This window comes from Schistocerca nitens, chromosome 5 (assembly GCF_023898315.1).
Source record: "Schistocerca nitens isolate TAMUIC-IGC-003100 chromosome 5, iqSchNite1.1, whole genome shotgun sequence".
Lineage (NCBI taxonomy): Eukaryota > Metazoa > Arthropoda > Insecta > Orthoptera > Acrididae > Schistocerca > Schistocerca nitens.
In genome coordinates, this window is record NC_064618.1 from 221,055,341 (window position 1) to 221,079,366 (window position 24,026).

The 24,026-nt window shown below is 38.2% G+C and overlaps 1 protein-coding gene across 1 annotated transcript in view; it reads left to right on the top strand.

Moving 5' to 3' along the window:
• Window positions 1-24,026, top strand: part of LOC126259858 (tyrosine-protein kinase hopscotch) — a 189,787-nt gene that overhangs the window by 52,122 nt on the left and 113,639 nt on the right. The window contains exon 8 of the mRNA XM_049956914.1: window positions 12,994-13,115. Within this exon, the coding sequence (XP_049812871.1) occupies window positions 12,994-13,115 (122 nt within the window). The remainder of the gene's footprint in view (window positions 1-12,993; window positions 13,116-24,026) is intronic.

The window sequence follows — 24,026 nt, forward strand, 5'->3', positions numbered from 1 at the left end:
TTATGGTGATTCTTCAGCTTTTCCCGGCATATTTCTTGACAAAATAGTTTGTGTGTGAATGGCTAAATGTCAGTGCCCAGTGGGCCAACGTTACAGCTAGCAACCACATTGCCATCATCAGGTGCACTGATGAACTGACTGCTGAAGGACCGACATGATATTTTTATCTCCCCCCCCCCCCACTCTCCTTCCTCTCTGATCAGCACTCTGTCCATCATCTGCACCCAGCATCTCTTTCTCCACTCCTCCTACTACCTTGTTTCTCCATCCTATTTTCACGCACAGATATTCCTTCTGGCAACACTTCTGCTGTTCCTAGTTGTTGCTTGTTGAAATATTGTGTATTTTGGACACTGACATTTGTCCATTCACCTGTGAACTACTTCATGAGGAGAGAATGAAAAATCACATCACATACCTTTACAGAGGAGCTGTCCCGCAGCACGAAAAGACTTGACAATCTGCAGCAACAGAAGAGCTGTTTGCTGAGTGCCTTTGCATTCCTTATGAGATGCAATGAAGAACATGTTGTGCTAAGCTTTGCCAAGATAATGCATCTCATTGACTCAGCAGCAGCCAGAAAAATCAAGAAACATGCCAGCATAGCCATGGTATGGGAGAGAGGACACTTTACTTGCTGGTACCTAGACTTGACTAACGAAGAACTATTCAAATTATATCTATAGCTGGCTGACCAGTTCAGTTCTTGGAAGTGGGAATAGACTGACAGTGTCGTATAGGACAAAGCAGGCTCTGCACAAAGGAAGGCCAGGTCAAACATCAAAATTTGAGAGCATACTTAAGAGCCTTCTGATGCTCCCTGCAAGACCACATCAATCATATGGCCAAACAACTGGATGAGGACACAGTTTCAGTTCTTAAGAAAGGACTCAATTTTGTACCCACTCGTAAATCTGCACCTATCATGGACATTATCATCACAGTAGAACAAGCAGCTGGCATGACTTCCAGCTGACACACCTATAGTAGTACATCACAAAATCTGTTATGCTCTCACATGAACAACACCTATGAAACTGAACATCTCTAGCAGGGAGAGGGCTGCCATATGGGAACTAAGAGAAGATCCAGATATCATGATCTTACCTGCCAACAAAGGCAGTCCACTGTGGTCGTATCTCACTGGTATTCAATTGAAAAGATCTGTGACCTGCTAGAAGACAGTGCACACTGGAAGATAATGCTGGTCCTAGCAGAGGATAGAGAGGAAGACCATGGCACTTCTCAAAGAATACGGCTTGCCAAATGAGGTTGTTAAGAAACTACAACAAAGTGCACTAGTTCCATTGTGATCTCATGGACTGCTGAAAATTCATAGAGATGGGGTGCCTTTACATTCTGTTATTAGCAACATTGGTGCCCTGATGTGTGAGATGTGATCAAAGTGTAATGGGAAATTTTTAATTTTACAGACTTTATACACCGAAGTTTCAAAAAATAAAATTTGTCGTGGTGATACCTATATTCCTGATGTATGTATGTTTTTTCTACTTTTTTGAATTTATACTTTATTGTTGTCAGTTGAAAAGCTTATATGTGTTTTAGTGTGTTCAGCAAATGTTTACTTTTAAAAAAGATGGCTCAAAGAATTTGTGTTAAATTTTTCTTGAAAAATGGTAGTGCAGCACCACACTTGAAATGTTGACTCTGGCTTTTTGTGAATCTGCTATGAGTAAGACAAGAGTTTATGAGTGTATGTACATTTCAGGGAAGGTCAAGAAGGCGTGGAAGATGGCGACCACCCTTGATGCCCTAGAACATCAATTACACTTGCCATATCCTTTTTCTCATGACAAGCAATTTTTTCAGGTGTTTTTGACATGAAACGTGTAGCAGCAAAGTTTGTTCCAAAATTGTTGAATTTCAACAGAAAATGACATCACACAGGCATAATTCAGGAATTGCTGAATAAAGTCGACAACAATCCAGAACTTCTAAAGAAGGTTATAATGGGTGACAAAACATGGGTATATGGTATGACATTGAGACCAAGGCGTAATCAACCCAATGGAAACTGCCTCAAGACCCAAGACCAAAAGAAAAATTCAGCCAGTTCAAACACGTGAAGATTCTTATCATTGTTTTCTTCAGTTACAATGGGATAGTGCATCATGAGTTCGTGCTTTATGGTTGTACGGTCAGTGAGGAATACTAGCTGAAAGTTATACACTGTTTGCCTTAAGCAGTCTGAAGAAAATGAATAAAACTTTGGCAAAACAATTTGTGGAAATTGCATCATGATAGTGCTCCCACTCACAACTCAATGTTTGAGTTATGTTGCCTCAGCCACCGTATTTGCCCCTGTGACTTCTTTCTATTCCCAAGGCTAAAGAGAACTATGAAATGACATTGTTTTGCCACCATTGATGAGATAAAAACAGAATGACTGAAGGAGTCATGACTGAAAAGTGAGTTCCAGAAGTGCTTCCAAGATTGGAAAAAGAACTGGTACAATCACTTTGAATGGGACAAAATTGATGCTGATGAATAAATAAAGATTCTATAAGAAAAACAAAAATTCCTATTATTTTTTGATCACACCTCTTACTCACTCACTAAATACCTGAAGATTTGTGCAGCCCTTACGTCGGAAGTGTTCGAATCACATTCGCCAATCCATGGATTTTGTTGGATGCATTAACAACTTCAGACGTAAGGATACTGACATCCTCGTGAGCTTTGACATTGTCTCTCTTCTTACATGACTGACTTTATAAGAATCTTTAGAACTTATTAGCCTGAACTTTGACATAGAGAAGACCAATCCTTTTAGCTGTCTTGATGTTGACATACTTTCTTTTCAGCCACAGCTACTATGAGCAGACTGTAAGAATAGCCATGGGGAGCCAACTTTCACCAGTTGTGGCCAACATGTATATGGAACATTTTGATGAGGAAGCTTTGGAATCAGCCCGGTGGAAACCTATTTGTTTCTTCCAGTATGTAAATGATGCTTGTGTCATATTACTTCATGAAAGAGACAAACTGAATGACTTCCTCAAACTATCTCAACTCTATACACCAGAATATCAGTTGGAGTGAGTAGGACACTCCCTTTTCCAGATATCATGGTAAAATGAAGGGAGCACATTGGGCCACACCATGAACTGGAAGAAGCTGCACACTTACCTATGCCTACACACAGACATGCCCCCACCCGGTGCAAAGTAATGGGATGCTGAAACATTAGAACATAGGAACTGCACCATCTGTGACAATGAAAGTTCCAACCACTTTGCTGTAGAGTGAAAATTTCATTCTGGAAACATCGCCCAGGCTGTGGCTAAGCCATGTCTCTGCAATATCCTTTCTTCCAGGAGTGCTAGTTCTGCAAAGTTTGCAGGAGAGCTCCTGTGAAGTTTGGAATGTAGGAGACAAGATACTGCTAGAATTAAAGCTGTGAGGATGAGTTGGGAGTGGGATTGAAGGGACCAGACTGCTACGGTCATCGGTAGTTGTGAGTTGGGCTTGGGTGGCTCAGTCAGTAGAGCACTTGGCTGTGAAAGGCAAAGGTCCCAAGTTTGAGTCTCGGTCCGGCTCACAATTTAATATGCCAGGAAGTTTCACTGTTGAAGATCATTGCTGAGAATACCAACAGCACACCAAATGCAGCAGCCTAACAAGCCTGCAGGTATGGAACATTGCCTATTGGTATTACATGGAATGGATTATGCCCATACTAAGGTTCTGACACAGACTTCTGGGACTGTGTCATTAGAGAATATACCACGATTCAAATAAGGGAACCATTGATCAGTCCTGATAGTGGCTACATCCTTAGTAAGGCCTGGTAACCTGCAGTTGCACGTATGAGAAGATGAATGAGCTGTCCCATAATGAACTGACTTCAGGGGAAGGCGGAGGACCAGCAGAGGTGCTGGCAGCACAGGTATCTCGGTGCAAACACAATATGGAGCAATGATATGCTGGGAGAAGTGAAGGATGAGATACTGGGCATGGATGGCAGATAAAGCTGCAGACCAGAAACAATGCAAAGAGAGCATCTTGCTGCTCCAGGTCCTCTGTAGTCAGTTCTTCAGTGCATACAATGACAACAACATGGTCACTTAATGAAATATTGTGCCTGTTGGACACTGGCATCTGGCCCTGCCAATGCCAAATAGTTTTTCAATGTATTATTGATTGGTTGTACCATAATTCTGCTTTTCAGGTCACTTCATGTACGTAATTGCAATTTGACACCAGGATCTGGTGGCTATTTACTACTGTGAAAAGGTACTGATGTGGCAACAGTACAATCACTAGATAATTATAGTCATATCAGATAACAAAATAAAGACTATATGGGATATAGTGAAGGAGGAGACCGGTAGAACCAAACATGAAGAGGGACAAATAGAATTAAGAGTACCGTATTTACTCGAATCCAAGCCGCACTTTTTTCCGGTTTTTGTAACCCAAAAAATCGCCTGCGGCTTAGAATCGAGTGCAAAGCAAGCGGAAGTTCTGAAAAATGTTAATAGGTGCCGCCACAACTAACTTCTGCCGTCGAATATATGTAGCGCTACACAAGCATGCTTTGTGGGCACAAAGATAAATACTGGCGCCAAAACCTCTGCATCGGTAAATAAATTAAAAAAAAATAGGTAGAAGACGAGCTTTTTTTTTTCTCCGCCCCGAGTTTCGACCACTGCATTTTCATACATTATCCAACGAAGTAAATACAAATTCCGTATTGTTCATCTTCGAATATAGCAGAATTTCAATGTACTACGAAAATCCGACTGGCAAGACTGTTAGTAATGTTTGTCAATATGGCCAACTCTACGTTCCGAGTTTTTTCCTACCTGTGAGAAGAGATGGTTGCTAATAGGAACCTTATGAAATGTGAATCACATGCAGTATTCTCTTCACCATAAGAATAATACGAATATAAACATTTTGCCATGTATTCTTTCGTGTTTGTTGCTATCTCATTTAAATCCTGTCTGCGTAATAAACTACGAAACTAGAGTGAGACAACAGCAAACGCGGAAGAATATACGTATCGTGTCATGTTTATATTCGTATTATTCTTATGCCTGATAGTGATAGTCAGAAATGAAGCACGGCAACTGACTAGATTTTAAATGTAACATGACTAATTTGTGTGCAGAATTTGATGTACTAAAGAAGCGGCCGCAAAGATTTTCAAACGGAGGAAAATTTTCGCAAAACTCTCGTTCAGAACATGTTCTATCATACGCATTTGGTTCTTGTTGATCATTATCAAAGAAAGCAGCAGTGTAAGTAACAACAAATAGCAGTCTCTTGCCATTGTTTCACTAATGAGACAATTCCTCTTTTTTTTTTTTTTTTTTTTTTTTTTTTTTTTAAACGGCGGTAGCGCGCACAAAAGCAAGTCATGCCGCGAGCGGCGACATGCCTTAAACACGCACTATCAACATGCGACAAACAATGCATTACACAGTACAGTAATGCATTTTCAGCTTAGAGTGACGTAAACACCTATAACAAAGAAAACGGCACTTATCAGATCAAAGCAAAATAAGCAATCGATTCAAACCAGACGAAGCACGTGAAAAAGGAAGGTTCCCCGTATAAATACGGACGGAGCGCCTGACGCGTAGCAATGGCTACCTGGTAAAGCTTAACTGCTAAGCTTACGACTAGAACCAAACTACTGTAGCTGTATCATCTTTCATTCGACCTAAATTGTGTCTCATATTACAATGGACCAACTTTGTTTCGATTTGGAGGTGCGGCCTAAAACTTTTCTCTCCCCTTGAATTTCGAGTCTCAAATTTCAGGTGCGGCTTAGATTCGGAAATTTTTTTTTTCCTTTATTTCGAGTCTCATTTTTCAGGTGCGGCTTAGATTCGAGTAAATACGGTAAATGATACATTGGTGACAGACGTGTATAGTTTTGCTGAACTTTTTAGCAAACATTTTATAACTGTTACTGACAAAATTGTGGTTGTCAGGTTCTGTAGATGCTGCTATGGAATACCTCAGACCAGACATTTCAAGTAACTTCCATAATATGAATTTGACCCTCACTACCCCAGCAGAAATAATATCCATCATAAAATCTTTAAATTCAAAAACATATAGTGGATATGATGAAATATCAACAAAGTTAATTAAAGAACGTGATTCTGAGTTAAGTAAAATATTAAGCTTTCTGTGTAACCAGTCATTTATCAGTGGAATATTTCCTGAATGGTTGAAATATGCTGAAGTTAAGCTACTGTTTAAGAAGGGAGATAAAGAAATAGCATCAAATTTCTGTCCAATTTCACTTTTGTTGCCAGCATTCTCAAAAATTTTAGAAAAAGTAATGTACAATCGGCTTTATAACCATCTTATCTCAAATAACATACTGTCAAAGTCACAGTTCAAATTTCTAAAGGGTTCTGATATTGAGAAGGCTATCTACACTTACAGTGAAAATGTGCTTAATTCATTAGACGAAAAATTGTAGGCAACTGGTATATTTTGTGATCTATCAAAGGCATTTGATGTGTAAATCACAATATCCTTTTAATTAAATTAGAATATTATAGTGTAACAGGAAATGCTGCAAAATGGTTCAAATCTTATATCTCTGGCAGGAAACAAAGGGTGTTATTAGGAAAGAGACATGTATCAAGCTATCAGGCGCATCATCCAACTGGGAACTAATTACATGTGGGGTACCACAAGGTTCCATTTTAGGGCCCCTACTTTTTTCTTGTGTATATCAATGACCTTTCATCAGTAACATTACCAGAAGCCAAGTTCGTTTCGTTTGCCGATGATACAAACATTGCAATAAATAGCAAATCAAGTGTAGTCTTAGAAAGGTCAGCTAATAAAATATTTGTGGACATTAATCATTGCTTCCTAGCCAATTATTTGTCACTAAACTTTGAGAAAACACACTACATGCAGTTCAGAACTTGTAAGGGGTGTCCCACGAGTATATGCCTAACATACGATGACAAGCAGATAGAAGAAGTGGACAGTGTTAAATTCTTGGGATTACAGCTTGATAATAAATTCAACTGGGAGGAGCACACCACAGAACTGCTGAAGCATCTTAACAAATCTCTATTTGCAATGCGAATTGTGTCAGACATAGGGGATATAAAAATGAAAAAGCTGGCATACTATGCTTACTTCCATTCCATAATGTCATATGGGATTATTTTTTGGGGTAATTCATCAAGCCAAGCTAAAGTTTTCCGGGCACAAAAACGTGCAGTAAGAGTTATATGTGGTGTGAACTCAAGAACATTCTGCAGAAGCCTGTTTAGGGAACTAGGGATACTAACTACTGCTTTCCAATATATTTATTCCTTAATGAAATTTGTCATCAAAAATATATCAATTTTCCAAACAAACAGTTCAATTCATGGAATCAATACTAGAAATAAGAATAATCTTCACAAGGATTTAAAGTCACTTAGTCTTGTACAAAAAGGTGTGCATTATTCAGGAACACACAGTTTCAATAACTTGCCAGCATCCATTAAAAGCTTAACAACCAATGAAATTCAGTTTAAGAGAAGCCTAAAGGAGTTATTGGTGGCCAACTCCTTCTACTCCATTGATGAATTTCCCAGTAGAACCAATTGATTTGTGTGACAATATAGCTTTTGCACATTTTCAGTGCAGTAATGTGTTCATCATTGTAAATAAGTGTGTGTGTGTGTGCGTGTGTGTGTGTGTGTGTGTGTGTGTGTGTGTGTGTGTGTGTAAGTACAATCTAACTTCTGCACCAGTTCAGTGCAGTAATGTGTTCATTGTAAATAAGTATTTAGTAGTTGTATTACACATTTATTACATTATAAATAAATAAAAAACTTTTTTAGTTTAAATTCAGTGCATTAGTATTTGTAAAATGATTCTTTCATATAGCGTTCATTAAAAAAATGACGACCATGCCACTTGGAACCTGTGGAATGGTACATTAGCTTATTTGTTTGAGTTGTAAATATTTGTCATGTATTGTTGTTTTTCTGACTTGTTCTACATCCTGGAGAACCTCCTCACTACAGATCAATTGGAATGAAAGTAAATCTAATCTAATCTAATAATGTGAATACTCTTACTTAGATAATGTGAGTTCTCTTACAAATTGCTCTTCATGGTGTAATATATGGGGGCTAGAACTAGTACTGGATTAAATGGTACATTTCACCAAGTGATTCTACTTGTTCCGAATGTCTAAATGCTGCTGTCTGAGCATATGTACCAATGATTTTCGTACTTGGTGGGCACTGTATTGTAGTTAGAAAGGAAGTGAAGTATAGGAAGGAAAGAAGTACCTTTCAGTTGTGCATCCTCATGAGTCTATTATATTATATGCTCCAGTGTTCTGGAGAGGAACACAGTAAACTGTTTCAAAATCTTCTTCTTTTTCTTTTGTTCTCAGTCCATAAATTGATCAGCAGCAATTCTACTTGTCCAATTTTCCTCTTCTGCAAGTGTCTTTTGTTCTGAGTACATTTTCAATTTCAGATATTTTTGTCTGCCTGATATACTAAAGTATTGCTCTTCATTGTGCATTTTGCCCATGCTTTTTTCCTTCTATTAATTTCACATAGAGCAAGCAAGCTCTGTATAGGTGTCCAACCTATCAATCCTTCTGTTCCTTGGTAGTCCTCCACAATGATGTTATCTTTCTAATTTGTTGAAGACTTCTTCATTGGTCATTCTCTGTCCATGAAATCTTCTGCAACATCTTGCTTCGAAAGCTTGTTGTGTTTTTCATTGTGGCTCCCCCTACTGTCCAATTCTCCAAACCATGTAGACTACAAATAATCAGTGTTAGCAGTTCCTTCTTGTTGTGCAGTTCTGGAGAGGAAGACAGTAAACTGTTTCAAAATCTGGCATGATTTATGGTCATTAGTCTATCTTCATTTGTTATTCTGCTAGTCAGGTACTTCAAAATATAGTGCAGAATTTGGTGACAGATATGCTGTATTATTTCAAAAATTGAATGTTATGCAGAAACTGAGAGACTGATCACAAAATTCATTCTATTTTATTTTCACTTATGTTTTGCTTATGTGTCGTGTTCCTTATACAGTATAGAAGATAAGCTTTTAAGGGGAGTTGGAATGCCCTATCTCGCCAATGTTAAATTTGCTAACTTTGTGTACCTTTTTCTTTGGAACTATTATCTTCAGAACTTTGAAATTCTGGCAGAGGTTTTCAGCATATATTGTGAGCCCACTGAACTAGAACCAATGTTTTCTTTTTGTTGGTATAGTATTTATGAATTTTTTACCATTAAGCCATTTTTTATTGGAAAAAGTATAACATAAACTTCCCTAGTTCAGAGAATAAGCCAGTTCTTGTCATGATTCTAGTTCAGTGGCCTCTTTGAACTGTTTTGCAGCATTTCTGAAAATTTGAATGTTGTTGGTTGAGTGGTTTATGAGATAAAGGTACATGTAACACTAAAAATGTCAAATGCCAGAAAATGCGATTAAAGTAATTTATTATGAAAATTCACAAATACCTTTTATTCTATTATCAAAAGTGTCCAGCAGAGTAATCAGGGTCATCTTCTAGTTCTTCTTCTTCACCTAGAAGCTTTCTTCTCCTTGCTGCCCTTGCTTTTTTTGTATTAAATTCAGCTGCATACTGAGCCTTCCTTACTCACACGCTGTCCAGAAGCTGAAGACCTCTGATGGTGTTGATACCAGGAGCAATGCCGAGCCTTGCCATGACCTTTAGCCTACCCATATGACCATCATTGAATGAAATAACAGCATCACTGACTCCCCATTTCAATGTTTTTATCCCAACAAATACATTCTTAGGTACACGAGTCCAAATGAGGTTGTTGAACGACTCGTTTTGATTCTGGGTACAACCATGAAGACATTTTCGCAGAAGATCAGGATGCCCCAAGTCTCTATATATTGGTTTAATTACTTCCATAACAGCCAATGGAATATAATTTTTATGGTGATAAGGATCCCCAGTAGCTTGAGATTTTCTATAATTGCACCATGACTGAGGACCATCTGGACAAGCAAAATGTTGAGGATTATCATCAGTTGATGATCGATGTAAATATGTGGCCCATACAGCTTGTCTCATTTCCTGCAAATTATTTGCATTATTTCTTATTGCCATACCATAGTATTGTTGTAATTCATTTATAATTTTATCTGACAGGCGACCTCTAATGGTTTTACCATCTGACAAAATTTTGTCCTTCAGATTCTGTTTCAGTTTCCTTAGACGAGTGCCCATTCGTTTCTGAACATGACCGACACATTCTAGTTTAGTTATTGTCTTATTGACATATGGCATGGATTCTGTAACACTTTTGTATGCCTTGGAGTCCCCATCTCCAAGGAATTTTGTGTAAAATACTCCCCGTTCTTTTTCTGATCTGCTAAACATTTTCACAGCAGCGGCAGCCTCCATGCCTCCACTCGTACCTTCATAATTCTTGCTACATATGTGAGCTGCTTCTATCTTACCAGATGCACAATGGTAACAATGTTTAGTGAGCACTTCATAGTCCAAAACTTTACCGCTGTCCACACTAGTAACAGTAGCAACAGCATTTTTGGATGTGTGACCCCTTTTCTGCCAGGTTCCATCAAAAGCAACAGGGATATCTGGGTTTCCTTCATTTATATATTTTGCTTCACTGGCAGCAGCTTTCATTGATAAATCTGCTACAGACTGAACAGCATCTCCTATCACTTCAGTGTAATTGTCAATTTTAGCAGGTGGAGGTGGAAGATTCATTATGGCACAAAATGTTTGAGCAGCAGTATGTCCTTTACCAATTGCTCTCATTGCATACATTAGCCTGATATTACTCTCAAACAAATTGCTACTGCATGTTTTAGAGCTCCAAAAACAGGTCTCATTTTCACAACTGGCACAAACTATAGCAATTTTGCAGGAAAGTCCTATAGATTTTGTTATGTTCATATCAAAAGAACCTCCACAAAGATTACAACACAAACATTTCTTCATAAACTCAGTAAAAACAGGAAAGTCGACTAAAACATATTGTTCATTAGAAGCTTCATCTGTAATTTCACTTGCACAGTTTGATAACTTCTTTTTTGATGCACTGGTGGGCGTGTCTCCTTCACACATCTCAGCTGTACAAACGTCAGAACTTTCACCAGCATCAACAGGTGCTGAAGCAGAATCACTTGAACAAACGTTATTTGTAAATCTATTACCGCGAAACTTTCGCTTTTTAAATAATGATGCACTCCTAGGCATCGTAGAAACTACGCACTCACCACTGAAAGTCAAAACAAGACAGATAACAAACTCCAAATGAGCGACAAACTAAACTCGAGGCTCAAAACAAACACTCACAGATCAAAAACTGAACAATAAACACAGCTAGTCGTAAAAACAATGGTACCTATGGAAGGATCAAAGATTCTACAACTGAAGAGTGAAATCCACAGCCTTCTATATGTAATGTTTTCGGAAATGCGAAGATTTAAATGTGTACAAATCACAAGATGGGTAACTTTGCTGGGCGCACATGTAATTTTGAAAAATTAAATAAAAATACTTCCAATTGGAATTTCTTAACAAATTTTGCACCATTTTAAGCAGAAAATTTCAAATTAAGTTATAAGGTTAAAAACTGAAAATGTGAATTTTTTCCATTTTCCGGCATTCCAACTCCCCTTAAGTAAGTGTAACTAGTAAAAATCAAATGTTCCAAATGATGAACAAAGTAAAAACCATCTACTCAGAAATGCCACTAATTATGATAAAAATTTTGAATGAACTATGCGAGTATGCTTGAAGCTGCAATTGATATTAACATTTGCAAGGGCACCTACTTGTTAATCTAAATTGAAATACTTTTTAGACATTTGTTGTCAGAAATGAAGCATTGGTTGTCAGCATTTATGATTATCACTCAGTGTCATAGACACAGATAGTACAGATATGACAACATATTTCTGTTAGCAAAAGATTAACTATTGAGTTTTCAGGATGATAATATGTGCTTCAGGCTACTGTACCACATGATCTGTTTGAACAACTGGGATACTTGGTCAAAGTGGCACATAATACAATTTGGCAGTAGTGCAGAATATGCAGAGTAATTGTGACTTAACAATTTTAATTTAATGAGTTAGTCATAATTTTCTGTTACCATATGCAGGAACAAAACCACAAGATTTATAATAAAATTCTTAGGAATTAATTTTGTTTGTGGTGGCCGTTTAAGTAAGTACCACAATTTTGTTTTGACCTAGCAGTTCCTCACTTCAGGTACTGTCCAGTCAAAAAAATAACATTTATAACCATAAATAAGTAAATAATCCTTAATCACATACAGACTTTTGCCTAAATGCCATAAGGTAAATGATGCAGACTCCAAGACCAGAATTATCGATTCAGGTTGTATAGAGACCACTGATTTTTACCTGTTATATCCAAAATTGTGGTGAGGTTGCGAGTTATGTATAGAGTGAATGTGTATTCATTTGCAGACTGCATACCAAATATGTTGCTGAGAATTGTGTTCATGTTGATGTAACTCTTAATAATATGGGTAAAATTTGGGCCATATCAAAGAAAGCACTTAATACAGCTACACATTGTGGAATCTTGGATTACAGTAAGTGCTACTATGTCTGGTCTTCCTTGAAAATGAGTATGAATGAAAGCCCACTCATTATTAAAAATATGAAGGTGATTGTCATATTCTGTACAAAACCGAAAACACTGTTTTAGTGGCAAATATTTTTATGCAAAGTACAGTAATTAACATACATTATGTAAAGTACACTACAAATATTATATGCAAGTGAAAGCAACATACACCACTCTTAAGAAAATAAGTGAAAATCCATGGTGTTTCCATATAGACAAGGATATGCACAGTTATTTTGTTTGTTACCATTTTTAACTTATTTTTCTAATCTGTTCTATTTTTATCTTTCATTGCAATAACTTGCAATATTTCTTTATCATTAACATTTGTTTCTTTTTTTAAATTTTATGCAGGAAGAGCGTGGAGTAGCTCATGGAAATATTAGATGCTGGAAGCTTCTAGTTCACACTCACAATGAAAATACATTTTTGGTGAAACTGGCAGATCCTGGACTCTTTGAATACTCATCATCTGAGTGGGTAACACTGAATAACTGAAAGAGTAAACTAAATTAATAAGGAGGTTATTTAAGTCTGATTCTGTACTCTTCTACATAGTAATTGAGAGATATTTGTAGTGCAGTGGCCGTAATATTTGATGCTTGTAACCAGAAGAAATCAAAATTTTAATCTGTTAAGTAACAATTTTAATGGTTTGCATTGTTTTGTTTGGTCTGGACCCTAAAAATTAAAATATACTTGCAGCTGATAAAAGAATTTGCTGTTGTAGTATATGATCCCAAATAATTTATTTTTGGCCAAAAATTAAAAAAAAGAAAAGAAAAGAAAAAAGATGCCACTCACCCACTTAACAATATTTTAAGCAGTCAAGACCACAAGCAAATGTGTAATTATATATTCTAAATATCCCACTTTTTGTATGTTCATTCCTGTATGAAACATATTAGAAATGATAATTACTCTGTATGTTCTCCTTCTTTCATTTGATTCTGTTGCACTTTGTGCCTTTAGCCAATAACCATTGTAACCACACAACTGGATTCTTGCTTTTAAATCAAAAACTATTCGCAAGAGAAATATTTCAGCCTCTTGTATGTTCAGAGTCCAGAAGTGTCTCAAAATGAACTGATAAAATGTCAGTTACATGTTTAGAGGCATTTGGTCCTTTTCAAATTCAAGTTTATTTTATCCTTGTGGAAGAAAGTTCTAATGAACAGACATGTTATTCCCAGCAGATTCTACCAGTGAGCCATGTCTTTTATGATATTGTATTCAGAGTTTTCCACTGAAAATTGATGTTTGGATTTTGTCTTACTGATTCACTAAAATCCCACCTAATCAATTTAGTGTGATGATCGACTGTTTTTTGTCAGTATGTATAACTCTTTGTAGAGGTTTCTACCTCCATATCACAAACTTTGTGAATGCATGGACTTGAACAATTTCCATGGACTATGTTTTGTTTATTTTTAAAACAATTTTTGCTATCTTCGCTCTGATTCTTTCAATATTGGAAATATTGTTTTTATCTGTGTCATTGGTAGTAGAGACTACACACTACTTTGTTCCTCTGTAGTAAAACACATGATAACTGTGGTATAAAATCAGTTTCAGTGGAATGCATTGTGTTGTTTCAGAAATAAGTATTTTTTAAGAAAGAAGACCAATGTTTGATGTGAGTTTGTTCAATTATTTTAAGCCTGGATACAGACAGTATAGTATGATATGGATTCATCTTGGATCACCTCCAGTCAAATGCCAAAGAATTGCTGACAGTACTTTCTTGGACATTAAGTTCTTCAGTTTTATAACATTTCCTTTCAAAAAGCAATAAATTGCATATTCTCAGTACTTATTTTGGCATAAGGTATACCAAATATAGTGACTCATAGTGACTATTAGGCTAAATAATTCTGCTGCACTCATAACTGTAGCCTTGTGTAGCCAAATTCCTTGTTTTGCTTTTTCACAGAGGTCATATCTATCATCTAGTTCTGCTACAATGAAAAACCAATCTGAGAAACATGGCCCAAGTAAGGGTTGAGGGGTTTTATTCCCAAAGAGTATACTGCTATTGTGCATGTACTTCTGCAATATAAATTAATTGCCAAACATGTTTGGTCTTAATTTCAGTGGTAGTAATTATGGAAGAATAACCCTCACAAAACTAAAGAAGTAACTTCACTTTAAAACAAAAACAAAAGAATAACTAAAACAGATTGTCAGCTCAAAAGTTCACACCTGTGAAATCAGTATCTACTTCTGGGTAATATTCAGTACCATGTTGTGCTATCCAGTTCATTGTAAAATGCTTGGATATTCCTTGACATGCAGTCACAGAGTGGTTGATTCGTTATAGCTCAAGTGTATTTTACTCTATGATGGTTGCTCTTCTAAGGTGATCCAGTATGCCAGGGTTCCTGTGACATGACACTCTGCAATATTTAATTGGTCCTAAGTGTGTCCATTCAGATTTATGTCAGCAGTTACTGCAGGCCATTCCACTGAGCAGATCCTGCCTCCTGGTGGAAAGTATTTGAAGTGCATATGGTGTGCTTGTCCATTATTATCTTGAAAGATGAGCCCATTGTGGGAACACTGACTATGGGGATGGACAATTGGTTGGAGGGTCCTTCCCCAGTACTAAACAGTCCTGAAATTACGTTTGAGAGATGTACAGTATCTGTTCATGAGACCAGCTCAAAATGTGACTGACCCATTTCCCTATTTAACCTGTGATACTGCTGCACAATAATTTGCTGCCTCCACACTGTTCTACAGTGATCATAAGGCTTAAGACAAATACTGCACTCGTCGGTGAATATAACTCTATATCATTAATATGGGTTCCATTCCAGGTGTTCCTGTGCACACTGCCTGACTCCGTAGTGCTGGAACATTTGTATTGGTATTAATAATGAATGGCTGTAGGACAAATAGATCATGTGGAGATTTTTGTGTTCTGTCTGGGTTGACACAGCCCTCTCTGTTGCCTCCAAAAAGACAGCACACAGTTCTGTTGCATTCTCCTAGGTGTACCTAAGACCCATAATTTGTAGACAGTGTTGGTTGTGTCCAGAGTTTCGGAGGTAGCTTAACACATCTACAAAATGAAAAAAAAAAAAAAAAATTAACACATTTATTCATAACATGTACAAGCTGAAACGTGAGAAATGCATAACTTTTGTAATGCTACTAGTCCTTCAGTGGTGCTGTCTCTGAATTGTTCTTTATACATACTGTTTCACTTGCTAGTGGTTATAACCTACAGTCACTGGCTAGACATTAAGATTAGTAGTGTCATGCTGTAACAATGTGTTCAACTGCAAGTCTTTCGAGATCTGGTGGCAGAGCTCAGTGTGCAGCATCTTAAAAAGACATGTCAACAGGAATGATGTGAAGACAACTTTCTCTGATGGTGTCCATGGTGCCATCCATCAGAGGCAGTGAGTGCTGCATGACTTGTGGAGGCCCATCAGTGGTAGGTTTAAGTGTATTGTCTTCCATGGAGATATGAGCATCATGCCATGTGCAATTGATGAAGACACCATCAATGCAGCATTCCTCTACCACCAAAAATGTGCACTATCATAGCACAGTGTGGATGTGTGAGATGATGTGAGGGAGGTCTATGTCACGGTGCTGCTGGAAGAGGTAGCTGTCATGCGGTGGGAGATGGCACCAACCAACCCGCATCTTGACGTTTGACTTGCGAACCACCAGCCATCTGCCAAAACTACCGAAGGTAGGACTTCCATCCAACAGCACCTGAATGCAGCATTGGTGCTGTTGATGATGCTGAAGATTGTGTGGTTGATTCCGGCTCAGTGCTTGCGTCTGACATTGCTGACAGTTGTGATGGATGGTGCAGCAGTAGCTGTGTATGTGGAATGGTGTCAGCATCCATGCCAGAGTTGTCTGACAACCCATGTGCCCAGGTGTTGGGTATCGACAAAGGCAACTTAGGGCCAGTAGTCTAGATACAGGCAACATTTCTGAAATATGAAAATCTGTGGGAGAATGACAATAATCACAAGAACGAAGTTGGTTTTGGTGCTATTGATGGGTGCCTGTTTTGCCGAAAATGGGATAATGAGCTTAGGCAGTCGTGTGAGTGACAGTGCCAGGTTGGAGTGACAATGTGAGATTTGTTATAGATGTGATAGAAAACTTTATCCTTCTTACAGAACTTTGTAGTAAAGTTAGCAGGATATTGAGGAAGAGATAGATGCAGCAGAGTACAGTGGTGACAACCATGTAACAATTCTGCTGGTACAGTGTCATAAAAAGGCAGAGTGTGATATGTGCTGAGAAACAACAACAAAGCATTTTCTCCTCAAGTTTAAGGCATGAAGTTTGGACAGCTGAGCTTTGAAAGTGTGAATGAGAAGTTTGGCTTCACCATTGGAGTAAGCAGAAAATCGTGCTGTTCATATATGATGAATTCCATTTTGCTGGCAAATTACTGAAATTCCCATGAAGAAAACTTTGGACAACTATCTGAAACAGTTATTGTTGAGGCAAACCTTCTAAATAAAAGACAGAGGCAAGTGCTTTGATAGTGCTAGTGCTAGTTGTCAGATACGTGGAATGACAGATGAATATTTGCTGTATGCATCAATGATAACTGGTCACTTTGTGTTCCAGAAAATACCAGCAAATTCATGTAGTATGGATGCATTGTCAAGGACGGCCAAATCAAAGCCAGTTGAAAAACTCTTGGATGTTGTATGTGCATCCATGGCATCAAACGGGCTTGTGTTCTGTTTGCTTATCCAGCCGAGGCCATGTATAATGATGGTGCACTAGCTACTTAATTCTAATGTTCCCAATGTCCTCATAGTTAAAGTTTCAAAACAATTTGCTACAATGATGAGAGCGTCTGAAATCGATTTTGTATTTTGAGACCAAACCAATCAAATGTAGTAAATGTAGTGAGTGAGCCTGCTCATTAGCTTGCGCAATCCATTGACAACCAGTGGGAAAGCTGGCAGTGCTTGTGAACCCGAGTGATCAATTTGAAGACAAGGGCTTCTGATGCATCAGATTCTAGATCAGTTCTCATAGGTAAGTGAAACAGTGTGTCTGCATTAGCATACTGTGCTGCAGGGTGATCAAGACTTTCATACTGGTGTTTGGAAAGAATTAGTGCCCAACATTACAGATTCTGTGCTGTATGATTGGGCACATCTTACTTCGGATGAAACAGAGCAATCAGTGACTTACGATCAGTCATATGAAAAAATTTTTTGTCATGCAGATACTTACGAAATTTCAGGATGCCATATGTGATAGCTAAGACTTCTTCTTCCAGATGAGTGCAGTTGACTTGGACCTTATTCAGCATCTCAGACACAAATGTTTTGGGGCATTCAATGTTTCAAAACTTGTGAGACAAAATTACACCTATTCCATGTGATGCTACATCAATTGCGAGTACTACTGGTTTTTGCAGATTAAAATGAATAAAACATGGGTGACTGGGCAATGGATTTGTCATTTTTTAAGCTGATTGTCCACATTCTCCAGTCCACTGAAAAGGAATATTTTTACACTGGAGGTGATGTGAAAGAGCAGTAATGTACACTGTGTTTAGATTGAACTTGATATAGTAGGTCAGTTTTCCAAGATCTGCTTGTAGTTCCTGTACATTTTTACAATAAGGTAATTTCTGAATGGCCTTTAAATGCTTAGTCAAGGGACAAGCAACATAGTCGTCTGTGAGATGGCCCAAATATTCTACTTTTGTATTGAAAAAGGAACATTTCTGCAGATTACACTTGGGTCCTGCATAAGTTGAAACTTGAAAACGAGATTCTAAATGTTTGCTGTGCTTTTCCAGCATTTGTCCAGACACAATGTTGTCATCCACGTAATTGAGTAGTGCCCTTAAGCATAATGTCCTCTTGAAAATCCTTTGCATTTTCCAGTATGCCATTGAACAAATGTCCGTATTTCACACAGTTGATGAGTGTTGGCGTGGAAACCTTGGCTATCAATAGGAAGCACATTGTTTTGAATATGTAAACCAAACAAATAAAATGTATCCACGCCAAAAATATTGGTACTCAAGTGTGATTCAACTACTGTGAATGACACCAATGTAGCTGTATTTCTTTATTTTGCTTGCAAAGTGTACATCCTGGGAACAGAGATAATTTTGCTGTTGTAGGCTGTGAATTGCAGATGTGATTTATGTAGCTGAGGGTGTCCCAGCTGCTTGTAAGTAGTTTGATTGATCAGTGTGATTGAAGCATCAATATCTGACTGAAATGGCATAGAGGGATTGCAAATCTGTAAGGAAATGAACAGAGTGTGGTTTGTCCTCAGAATGTAACTGTCATTTTTTTAGTTTCAGAGGACTGTCTTTGCCTGATTTGTGATTGATAGAGCTTGTAGCTGTTTCACTGTTAGAGAAGAACTGAGTGGAATGAGCCAGATTTTTTTAACTGTGCATGCCATGTTGCGATTCTTGCACTTTCATTCACAGTTTGTGTGTGCGTTACAAGGAGGAGCGGGTACAGGTTCATCATGAGATGTCATATTTATTTCTATATTCTCACTTCAGAATTTGTGGAGAACAGAATTTACTTTGAATATGTATTGCAGTCATATTTGCTGTGTGTGTCCTGATTCATATCAATGTCAGTATTGCGTGTGGTTGAAGGATCAGTCGTGCATTTACACAAGACTGGTGTGCTTGAGTTAGCAGTGAACTCGGCAACTGCTGTCAACATGTGTCATGCTGGACTGGGGCCTCTGAGAATTATCTGCGGCCAACATTGCAACAACAGACGTGTTCAAGTCTAGGTCCGCAAAGCCTTCTACTTCTAAGCTTCGATTACTTTGAGAACATCATTGAGAACAGGATTGTGATGGTTTAGAATCTCAGACCATATTCTATTGTCATCAAGGTTATGGATAACAGCATCATGAAGCACTTTATTTTGAATAGAAGCTCCACAAGTGCAGCTGAATTTACAGTTCCTAGTCATGCCCTTGAGATCAGCAGTCCATTCTCTTACTATGATGATATATATGAAAAAAAAATTGAAATGAGCAACAGCAGCTACATGAACCTGAGCTTCAAAAAATTTGTACAATTTCCTAACAATGTCTTCATAGGTTAGGGTTTGGGGCTGTAACTGAGGGAACATCTTCCTACATAAATGTAAAATATGTACTCCTAGCCATGAAAACAAGAATGAATGTCATTAGTCACCTGACTTTTGTAGGCAGCAAAGTGTTGTTCTAACTGCATCCAGTACTCCATCCATACCTTTTACCTTGCATTAAAAGAGCGAAATTGTGGAGATAGCTCCTGGCCACCGGCATTCTGTGCTTCTGTTGTAGTTTGTTGCTGGGTTTGTTGGCTTCCTCCAGTTTGGTAATACTTGCTAGCAACAATTGGTTTGTTGGCTGTGAAACTAGGTAAATGCAGTGAGTGGTTTCTCTCCATAAGTTGCCACTCTATACACAAATTAAATATGCTACAATATATAATAATTCTATAAAAGAAAATGCAATTGTGTTTCACTGTACCAACTACTGCCATGGAATCACAGCAAACCAGCCTCCACACCAGGAATGTCTTTTGTGTCCATAACTTAGGAGGTAGCTTAACAGACCAGATATCTATGAAATGGATGAAATATTAATACATTCATTTACAATATATACAATTTGAAACATGAGAAACACGTAACTTTGGTAATGCTATGAGTCCTTCATTGGTGCTGTAATATTCCAGTTTCTGAATCATCCTTTACGCAGTCTGCATCACTTGCTTGCAGTTACAAGATACAGTCACTGGATAACTGTTAAGATTAGTAGAATTGTGCTGTACCTCAGTATTCTCGCTGCAAGTCGTCCGAGATCTGGGAGTGGAACTCAGTGTTCGGTGCCTTGAAAAGATTTATTGACGAAACAATTGAACACGGTTAAAAGTGAATTCGAGGTCATCTGGTGGCATTCATGGTGCTACCCATCAGAGATGGTGAACACTGGAGAGAGCAGGACCCACAGAGACAAATTTTAAATGTATCATATCCCATGAACATGAGAGCAGCATGTCACGTGCGGTCGATGGAGACGCTGTCGATACCACAGTGTTGATCAACTGGTGTTGTTGACTATGGGCAATCACTATGAAGCACAATTCCTAGAGTGACAGTGCATAAGTGATTTAAGCTGGTAATAACACTTTGAGATGTGGTGAGAGACAGAACAGTGTAGATAAGCCACATGGTCCCATTCATGACTGGAGATGCAAGACACTTGCTCATCATTCTTGTACTATGCTTTGATTGGTTTTGTGTGGTTAGCCCCTTTTTCTACCAATCTTTATTTTTCATTTTAGGGGTGATACTCCAATGAATAGTGAGTGTTCTCCTCTTTGACACTCTGACTCAAGGGGATGACTATTGGAGAGATGTCACCTGTTGCATGCAGAGCTGTGGGCCCACTCACCTGCTGCCACAATTATTTCTTTCACATTTTTTATTATTATTGACACAGTTGATGTACATCAAATTTATAGCCTTGTCACTTTTAACTAAGTAAAATCTTCCAGATAGACGGCATTCTTTACTCTGTAACAGTCTCTGCCCCTAATCAGGTCGGTGGTGGGTCAGATGTGGCTGGCGTTCCTGTTGCCACAGACAAGTCCTGCGAGGCCCCTACCTGCTCTGCTGTATGTTACAGCCTGATCCATATACTTTTATTTCTTATTAAGTTATTTCTCAGTTCTCGCTTCAGTCTATACTGATTTTGATGATTTGATTTTACCACTCCAACATACTTTCATAATTTGATCATTTTTCTGGCCTATGTCACTAACTCCAGATGAACTACATGTTGACCAAGGGCCAGATGACTTCCATGTTTAGTTCCTTAACTCCCAATCATCCAACTTATACGGCACACACTAGTGAATTACAAGATGTGTTGCTTAAGTAAGTACCATTTTGAAGTAAAAATAAACCAAATAGACTTTTCAAGAAGTGTGCATGTTGTACTTGTATTTCAGAACAGTACTTACTTTAAAAAATGTGCCTCATACACTGAAAATGTGAGGTTTACTTTTCTCTTCATTACACTGGTTTTACACAGATTTATGCTAGTCATCAAAGTGTAAAGAAAGAGCTCACTGATCAAAAATCACAAACTATACATGTAATGAGGATAGTGAAAAATTCTTTTGGGCACTCTATATATAACATATTTATGTGTAACGTATATGCAGTATAATGGAATCTATCTTGGTGTTTAATGAAGATGGCTCCCATATGCTGGAGAGTGTATTTGGTCATTCTACAACATTTCATTAAATACATGTGCTATATAATATTATGTCCTCTGAATCTGCGAGGGTATGCTGAAATGTAATGCCTTCAAATTTCTTATTCTGTTCTCAATATTGATTGAAGTATTGCTTGTCATGCATATTACTAAGTTGACTTTCCTGCAATCCTCTGCCACTAGGAAGCTCCGAATTGTAGCATGTAACATGGTGGTATGTAACATTACTATGTAGCTACATGAGGAACAACATGCTGTAATCAGTTTTCAAATTCGAAGAATTGGTCCACTTATGGAGTACCATCTCCTTCAGCATGACAATGTCAGAACACACAAGTGCTGTAATATTTGTAGCAATCAGATACTTTGCATTCACTGTCATCAGTTGTCCTCCAAACAGTCTCGACTTGGCCCCATCTGATTTTCATCTGTTTCCAAAAATTTAAAAACATCTTTGAGGGCTTCACTTTGACTGTGAAGAAGCTGTGGAAGCAGAAGTGAAATTATGACTCCGTCAACAAAGTGAGACATTCTCCAGTGAGAGCATCAATAAAGTGGTCTCTCATTCAAAGAAATTTGTTCTTCACCAGCATGCCCATGTTGAGAAATAAATATGTAAACATGAAGAATAAAGACGTAGATTTCTAGTAAAGTTAGTTTTATTTAAAAAGACGTAAGATTTTTCACATAAAAAATTCAGACACATTACCTTTCAGCATGCCCTATCTATTTTTCCTACATTCTGTTTTGTCATTGAATATTTGAGATATACACTGAGAACCCAAAACATTACGAACACTGCCAACAGTGACATCAGGTGGCACTTGATGGTGCTGTGCGCACATGATGCGGTAACAAAAGCATGTAACTGGAGCAGACACAGATGGGGGATAAGTCTAGAGAAGATATAGGCTGGAAGTGGGGAAATCTGTTGAGATAAGTGATTTTGACAGAAGGCAGATTATTATTACGCAGAGCCTGTGGTGAATGAGTATCTCAAAAACAGCCAAGCTGGTCGAGTGTTCACGTGCTACTGTCTTGAGCATCTACAAAAAGATGCAGAAGAACAGTGAAACTATCACTAGGTGCTGAATGAATGGTTCGACATCCACAACTGTTCACAGAATGTGGGGTTTGAAGGCTTGTCTGCCATATGAAGTAGGATAGATGGTGATCTGTGGCATCTCTGCTAAAAGAGCACAGTGCTGGTGCATGCACAAGTGTTTTGGAGCACACCAATCATCACACATTGTTGAACATGGAGCTCAGCAGCAGATCGCCGTACATGTTAGCGTGTTGACCCACAGACATTGTCAGTTACTATTGCAGTGGACACGGGACTATTGGAATTCAACCATCAATCAATGGAAACATGTCGGCTCTTCAGATGAATCACAGTTTTTCTACCCTACATCAATGATCGTCTCCACAAACGCTGCCATCGAGGTGAATGGTGGCTTGAAACATGCAGCACGCCGTGAATACAGGCTGGTGGGAACAGTATTATGGGAACAGTATTATGATATGAGAGACATTATCCTGCACTTGTGTGGGACATCTGGTAATAATCGAAGACATGTTGTCAGCTACAAACCATCTGAATCCCTTCATTCTTGATGTCTTCCCTGGCAGTGATGTCACCTTTGCAGTATAACTGCCCATTTCTTGAAGCCAGAACTCTGCTACAGTGGTTTAGGAGCATTATACCTCCATAAAATTACCAACAAACTGCTGAGAATCAGCAGCAGGGATGAAACACATTATTAAGGAGATGGTTATAATGTTTTTGCTCGCGCTCGCGCGCGAGCGCGTGCGTGTGTGTGTGTGTGTGTGTGTGTGTGTGTGTGTGTGTGTGTGTGTGTGTGTGTGTGTGTGTGTGTGTCCTGTATATATGGGCACCAATTGTGACAAATGACATGTGGCATTTATTGAGGCCTACATCAATGTATTTTAGTTTATTCCCAATTTTTGCTGAATTTGATATGCAGCAGTTAAGGCTGTTTTATGAAGGATTCCCAGGACAATAGGGTGTCCTACAAGTGTAGAAATTAATTACACTCCTGGAAATTGAAATAAGAACACCGTGAATTCATTGTCCCAGGAAGGGGAAACTTTATTGACACATT